The sequence below is a fragment of the Micrasema longulum genome, unplaced genomic scaffold (assembly GCF_059751315.1).
Source record: "Micrasema longulum isolate JH-2025_06_02 unplaced genomic scaffold, ASM5975131v1 h1tg000328l, whole genome shotgun sequence".
Lineage (NCBI taxonomy): Eukaryota > Metazoa > Arthropoda > Insecta > Trichoptera > Brachycentridae > Micrasema > Micrasema longulum.
The window spans coordinates 71937-80338 of record NW_028277532.1 but is presented as its reverse complement, the minus strand read 5'-3'; the positions used below and the strand labels follow the sequence as shown (position 1 = coordinate 80338).

At 31.7% G+C, this 8402-nt stretch overlaps 1 protein-coding gene across 1 annotated transcript in view; it reads right to left on the bottom strand.

The window, feature by feature from the left end:
• Positions 1–710: 710 nt before the first annotated feature.
• The window catches only part of LOC148282437 (uncharacterized), a 72620-nt gene continuing 64928 nt past the window's right edge, over positions 711–8402 (bottom strand). The window contains exons 6-7 of the mRNA XM_088225075.1: positions 7475–7598; positions 711–956 (exon numbers count right to left, since the gene is read on the bottom strand). Coding sequence (XP_088081201.1) covers positions 832–956; positions 7475–7598 — 249 coding nt within the window. The 3' untranslated portion in view covers positions 711–831. The remainder of the gene's footprint in view (positions 957–7474; positions 7599–8402) is intronic.

Sequence of the window (8402 nt, the reverse complement as noted above, 5' to 3'; positions counted from 1 at the left end):
TATGTGTAAGAAGCCGAGGCAGGACTCAAAGCATGTGGAAGAATTCGGGGTAAATGTACAAGAACATAGAGAAGTATATAAGAATTCAGGGAATGATTTGAGGCAAAAACTCGAGCTCGTGTAAATAAAGACTCGAGGAAGGTGTTAGTAAATATTCAAGTGTTAGGATATGTGTAAGGACCATAACAAGTGTAAACATTCAGAGAAAGTGTAATCATAAATTTGAGACAAGTGTAAGCGAGGACTCGAACTTGACTTTTAAATTTGCATGTGTAGGGACTCAAGGTAAGTGTGAAATCTCAGTACAAGTAGTAAGACGATCAAAGGAGGCGCTTGTAAGGACTCGTAAATAAGCAATGGGGGCAAATGTAAAAAAAATCTCAGGAAAAGTGTTATATTATAAAATCAGGAATGTGTTGAATTCTGGGCAAGTTAAAAACTCCAGGATACAGGTGTAAATACAAAGCAATTGTAACGACTCAGAGCAAGTCTAAGAAGCACTCAGGGCTGGTGTAAGAAATAACTCACAGCAGGTGTAAATAAGAAAGCAAAGCAAGTGAAAGTAAGAACTCAGAGGAGATGCAAGGAATGACTTAGGACAAGTGTAAGAAAGGACTCACAGCCAGTGTAAGTAAAGGACTCGGAGAAGGCGTAGGTCAGAATTCAAAGCAGGTGAAAGTAAGGTCTCAGGTAAGTGGTTATTACTCAGGGCAGGTACAAGAAAGGACTGAGGGCAGGTATAAGTAAGAACTCAGAGCTGGTGTAAGTAAGAACTCAGGGCAAGTTGAAGTCATCGTAGTAGTGGTCGGCGCTACCGGCGTGCAGTAACGATTATGTCTGGTACTGGAGCATGGGGGCGGCAAGGTTCGCGTGGTGGGAGCTGTTCATCCGCAGAGCAGACAGGCTCTTGTTGTACCACTCGTCCTCGGGACTCATTCCTGGAAGCACAAAGTAGTCTAGAATAGCGGATTCGCGGGGACTCATCGCCTCTGAGGCACATTCACCTCTACCGAAAATCAGTGTGGTTAAAACACGTGGCATGCAAATAATAAAGTATTTTTTGAAGAAAAGTGTAAATATAAAATGTATATTTTAAGCACTAACTTTGTGGTTATTTATTATAATAAAATAAATATAAAACAACTTTGTTTTTAACCCATTTTTTTTACCGACCAGTTCAAAGCTGCACAAGCTTCTTTATCGGAAAATTGAAAATAAACTTTAATATTAAAGTAAACGAAAACTTAAGGTGCCCGAATAATTATTTCTATATCTGAATTCGCATACCATCTGATAGAAAATAATCATAATTTCAACACTGGATTAAAAGTTCTTCACGTTGAAAATACAATATTAAAATTAGACAAATTGGAAATCTTAGAAACTAAAAAAAGCAATTCTTAATAAGAAAAAAATAATAAATAGAAACAATATTTCTTTCAGTTCACTCCTGTCTTGTTTTAAAGATCGTACCCATCTCACTTTACACTCAACATGACAAAAAGACTTGACTTATTAGCTCCATGTGTTCGATGTAATATTAATTAATCACTGTTAACATAAAATAGGATATAATTCATTAGTTGATTATGCCTTTGGTGTAGTTTGAAACCGGTAAGTAGAAAAAAAACAAGTGCTTAAAACAAAGTTGTTTTGTGTTCATTTTTATTGAAAATGTGAATATTTAAAACTGAATCTGCAATTTGATCAATTATGTAATGTTTTGTGTGTATCAAGTATTTTTAACTTATAACTTAAATAATCATATTATTACAATGGAATATCATAAAGAATTGTCAATAAATAACTTACATCAATTATTTAAAAAAAAATAGTTAAGCCACTTGCTAGTTTGTTACATGTAATTGAAAGAATAAGGTGATCACTTTACACACTGTGTAACATTAATTTGTCACTTTGCCCGAGTTGAAACATCCACTTTTCTTAACTTATTCTTTGATCTGTTAATTTTTGTGTGGGTAGAGTAAAAAACAAATGTTTTTTTATTTAAATAACATGAAAAATATATGTATTTTATTTGAATTTCTGTAATATTTATTTGAAAATGTGTTTTAACACTAAAATATTTCATAGTTCCTGACGCTGAGGTTGGTGTACCAATGCAGTGTCAATGCCATGCACCATTATATACGATAAGGGAATAATAAATAAAATAATCTTAAAATTGTACTCATAACTAAAAAAAAATAAAATTATGAAATTGGCTAGCCTAGTACTACTAGTCTACGTCACATTTTTGGCGAAATTTGAGCATTATTGAAATAAAAAAATTCAAATTCAAATCAGAACTAAAATCGGGTTGTGGTCCCGTGGCTAGTATCTTGGACTCAAGGATCAAAGGCCCGTGGTTTGAATCTCACTCTTCCCCTTCTCGATTTCTATTTTCTAGTAGAGAGTTATTTATAATTCGACCATAAAAATGAAATATTTTGGTATATTATAAGAACACAGATATTAAAAAAAAAAAAAATGAAATTCGAAAAAAAAATCTATCCAAGCACAAGTGGTCTATAAGTTAATTCTTCACCCAAATGTATATAACTCAAAAGTATCACATTAGAGTTCATACGCTTTTTTTTTATTTTAAGAAATCCTAAAGTTGTATATTATGTAACAAGTTTTGTACAAAAAAATAATTTTTTCGTTTTTATTGTTTCGATATCAAATATTTTTGAATACAGTATTAGGTTAATTGCTAACATAATAATGTAAAATATTCAGTTCACATAAATTAATAAGTGCACACTGAAATGAAAAGTTTTTCATCAGCTAACTATTCTAAAGTCAACTTAAGAAGAGACTTTTGACGTTTGCACGCTCATTTCTGTTCTGTAAATATTGACAGTTGCCGAGGAAATAGGAAACAAATGCCGTACTTTATTGTGAGTCGCCGCAATAGTGACGTACCACCAGAAAACTTAACTATCGATCGAAAATATCGACGTTATATTGAATATTAAATTATATCGTGGGTTATACCCATATATACAAGTAAAAAACGATAACTCTAAAATATGCAGATTTGACATAATGATGTTTTTAACGCTCTACAAACTGGCAAAATACACTAAGTCATATTAAATTTCATATATCTGTAGTATTAAAAATAAATTTAAAGTCAAGCCGCATACCCGGTATTTTATTCAGGATAAAAGATTTCAATAATCAAATATTTACTTAATATAAAATTAAGAAACGGAAAAATGAAAAACTTGTTCATCAATTTTTTAATTTTTTTTTTTAATACACAATTTTACATAGACACAATTATATGTTTTTATGTCCCGACTTGTTAGAAAATTCTGTGTTAAGTCGGGACTCTTCGATATATAAATCAAAAATATTTATTTACATATTATGAGCACTTAACATCATACTATATTTAAATAAGATATAAAAGAGTAAAATTGGAACAAAACTGGAATGCTTGATTTCTCAAAACAGGGATTTGAGAGTTAAAGTTTTTTGCCAGTATACCCACGATATTGTGCATGTTTATTTTAAGGAGTTCGTAATAAGATTAATTAAAATTAATCATGAAAACCCGTTTCTATTTACCCCACTTGACGGAAAATTATTCGATATCGAAAATCGAAAGAAAAAGGATTGCCACAACACTATTGTAAGCTGTCATAAGTACTTTCTTATATTGTATGAACCTTTGAACTGTGGTTCATGTTCTGGTTGAAAAATTATTAATTTTGAGGTGGCAGAAACATGTACTAATTGAAATTTTGATCCATGAATATTAGAAGCAGTAGAACATTCTTTTTGATTTAAAAAGTTTGGTCTGCTTTACGAATTTTGTTTTTCTTGACGTGTGACGCGAAAACGTAGATCAAAGTATATTTCACATAAAAAATGGCGTCGAAACCAGAGTCCAAGATAGATTTAAGGACGAGGGTCTTGACAGGAGATTGCCTATTTCACGGGGAGTGCCTTCTGAGGACCGAATTTCCTTATCTTATTCTTGGGGCCCGAACCCGAAGATCTGGGACGGTATGAGGGCGAGGGAGGGGATAACTAAGGGGTGGCGGTGCCTACGTCACGAGGGGAGGTACTAATAAGCGGCATGACCAAATCTCGAAACTAGAAACACGACCTTAATCTCAGAAATTAGATTATGTTTGCTCTATCATATTGTTTTTTTACGAGGATTGAGAGAAAAAATGAAAAATACTCGTAGTGAGAAAAAATCGGAAATAATAACTAAATAAATATGTACTAGTAGTAATATTGATTTTTTCCCTTTTATTTGAAATGGACCAAATTTGGTCCATTAATTCATTGAGATTATTAATAAATGATAATTTTTGTAAATTTAAAGCCGTCATCGGAATCATTCTTAACTCTAAATACGATTCATGACAATTTATGTACATTTGTCCATAGTTTTTTTTAAAACATTTATGTACTTTTTTTTGCATTACTGTTATTATGTAGATCAAGATCTGTATTATGAATATTATCTTTTTATCTGATTTGTGAAATGTACATATTTACACAATTAGTTCTAAACATTATTGGTCTAGAAAGCTCGGTGTATTTTTAAAATATTGTTTTTTTAAATTCACTAGAAAATGCAATATATTTGATCTTTTAAGGATTTCATTTAAGGTTATTTATGTATTTAAAGACATGTAATCACGAAAGTAATTTTTCTAGTAAATATCATACAACTGATTTGATTTTAAATTAAAGGAAATATTATTTTCTTAATAAATAACTCTAAAATTTATCAAAGATTATATTTTGATTTTGATACGAAAAAATAAAGGTCTTATTTTTATGTTCGTGAAAGCTTGTTCTTTACCAATTGGTAAAACGTTATTTCTACTGACGATTTTTGGAACCGATGAACATCAGCGCGTTTTCCTTCCATGTAAGAGGTCTTGAGTTCGATTCCCGACATAGTTGACATTAAAAATCTTTTTGAAAAGGTGTTTTTCCACTGTCCTCGGACTGGGGCAGCTGAACGGTAAGACTGATCATCTTACCTTCGTGTAACAATATGATCGAGATATGCTTCGATTTTTGTACCAATGCAGAGCCCTATGCAACATTCGGTTTGGAAAAAATGATGGTGATAATGAAATATCTCACACTAGGTTTAATTTTTTTTGTTCGATTATTGAAATAATTGTAAATAAATAACCAAATTTACTTAAAACAATTATTCGTACAATCGAAATCATGAAATGATCAATTGGTAATAACACTTATCGAAAATGATTTTGTAACATGAACAATTACAGCTGATTCTTTTATGATTTTTTATGCTGAAACTTAATCTGTCTATCTTTTTTTGTATTTTTACTCCCAAATTACCATATCTCGCCTCTCATAATAAATGTTAAGAATATCTTTTATTTGTACCCGTTTCAAAAGATATAGCTTTAACTATGCATTTTTCTTTATCCAATATCATATTAGTCTGGATATTTCTGATTTTGGGCAATAATTGGACGCCTTAAGGCCTCCCGAGAACGAGTTTTTGCAGGGTTTTAAGCATGCTAAGGAATGACGCGCAATTTGTTATTTTATTACTGCTAATATTAAAATGAATATATATTCTCTATTATTACTCGTACTAGCACCACACTTTAACCTACCAAATTTGTGAACCACTTAAACTATGTACAATATCGCAACCACAAAGCAACATTGAGGAATTCTTAAAGAACATGTTCGAGGTAATCAGACTTTGAGATGTGAAAATGTCTGACTGAATTAAATTATTTGAAGTATATCATGAATTTTATATATTTTCACATGGGTTAACACTCTTATTTCAATATTTTATTATTTGAAAACATTAATTTATTCAATTTATTAACATATCTGCATGTGTGTCTAACAATTTGAATTTTAGGGTTTACCTCACCGCTGCTTTAGGGTAGCAATATATTGTATAACGTTACAATGCCAAACAACTTTTGTTCATGTGCGGTGAGTGACTTAAGACTTCGGGTGTCAAGCTGGAAATCGATATCAGGTATGGGCCTCATGTATCTACTATATACCATGAGTTGAGAGAATTCACCAAGACATAAGCCATGTTGAATCACTCTACAAGGGAAAATAGACCGAAAACACGCTTGCGAACTACTATTGGGACCTTAAAAGGGACTAAAGCCAGTAATGAAATACAGGAAAAACAAATAAAAATAGGTTTCATAAATAAATCTTGATAAGAGACCTACGTTATTCCTTAAAAAATAAAATTTCTGAAATTTTTAGCCAGTTTTACTATAAAACTTTACGCGCTGGAAATTTGGAAAGGAATTAGCAGGAAAAATTCATTAAGACTCGCCTTCTTTAGTTCTTGTAACATTCAAGAAGTTTAATATTGTCGATCATTGTAATTATGACCAACGAAATAGGATTAGCGTGTAATTATTTTTATATGTGAAAATTTATGCTATTTTTTCGCCTTACTCAACATTACAAAGCTCATTTTATCTAAGTATGCAAGTATGTTTTTCCAAATAGAATTCTGAAAAAATCATACAATAATACAAATAATAAGCGTGGGTGTGAGACATGAAATATTTTGGCAATATCGGTGAGACAGATTTCCGAAAGAGATTGTATCGTTTGGAAATTGTATTCCGTACAGTTCGCTAGTATCCCTCGGGCGTTTTCACTTTTCCGGGAAAGCGCTTCCCCCCCGTACCCAAGTTTTGTACCTAATAAGAAAATTTCCACTACATTTGCCTCGGCAACGTGTGCCAGCGTCTTGGCAAATAGCCCATTTCCTGACTAAAGATTGCATCGTAGAGAGAAGACGAGGATTTGTGACTATATATCGCATACCTAAGTTTTCAACTCTCAATCAGAAAGCGAATTAAATATCGCGAGATATAAGTTACTCACAACATGTGAAATCAGAACGGAAACAAATTTAAAATTTGCTTAATCAAATGCATCTTAGTTTTAATTCATCCTCAAATTAAAAAATAAAATAATTTATTTTTTATTTTTTAAGGCGTCAAAAACAAAGTATTAGGCCAAATAGTCGCCCATAAAGAGAATAACCATTACATGGTTATTATTGAGCACAAAGTTAGCTACAGATTACAGTTATACAAGGGGCCGTAGGTACTTGGGTTGAGAATTGCGAGCGCTCATCGAAATCGTCGATTACACGTTTGTCTTTATCTGGAAATCTGGAATGCTTAATGCGTTGTGGTCAAGGGAAAACACTTTAAAGGTGATCAAAATTTGGTGTAAAAATATTAAAAAATAAAGAAATTATGACAAATTTCCCGTATTTTTTGGGTTCCCCCTCGTATGTTGTTAAAGTGTTATACGTATATTCGTCCCAACTCAACACAGGACTTTCGTTCAATGGGGTTGATATTTGTGTCTCAATAAATGTTACATCTATGGATTGTGACTAAAATAAATAAAATACATATATATAAATATATTATAATAATGGTATCCTTACCCATCGCGTCTTGCCTCATCCCCGCCACCGCGCTCATATTGGCTGCACTGTGGCTCATAGAAAACGGCTGTGACATTCCCGGATATGACGATCCACCCATCTGAAAAATCATAATATTTGTACCCTTAAAAATTGTAATGAATAAAGATAAATCGAATGTTCAGAACTTAACATTAAATCAAAAATTGACCTGAGTCTGCTTTTTTGAACGAATGTTATTTGAGAATACCTTAATAAGGCGAAACGATTGTCAGATTAAAAAAAATAAAAATGAACACGTATACTCAAAATAATGATTAATTTGATATTAAGTTAATCAAAATAAACCGCCAAATCACAAAATGATAAACTATTTGAATAATTTAGGAATAATGATTGCCATTAAATTATTTCTTTATCTAACCATACTTATATCTATACAAAGGTTGCTTCTAGTTTTACCAAAACATTTTTTTTTCCGTTAAAGGAAAGGAGTGTTAATCTGTTCGTCCCTAGCATAGAATTAAGAAGAGTCCAGAAAGAGCGTATAATCATATTTGAATTCATCGGATTGTGTCCAAAAAACCCCCACTTTGCGACACTTTCGCGTAATGTCGCCAGATCGCGAGAAATATAATCATAACACAAATGTAGGTATTTAAAAAAAAAACAGTTTGTTAATATCCTTAAAATTGTATTGTACACGCGGAAACATTCATTGACACAACAGAGTAGATAAGTAAAGGGTCACTTAATAAGAGTAATTTAATTAATGAACTTTGAACTTAAAAAATAAAATAAAGCGGATATTTTCATGAAATGTAAAATAATATTTGATGTTTTTAAGATAATGTCGGTCAAATGTCCACCACGGCATTGCTAAATCCGAGATGTTCAATTTATGTTAGTTCTCTCATTAGATGAGCAAACTAGCGTAAAAAAATTGACT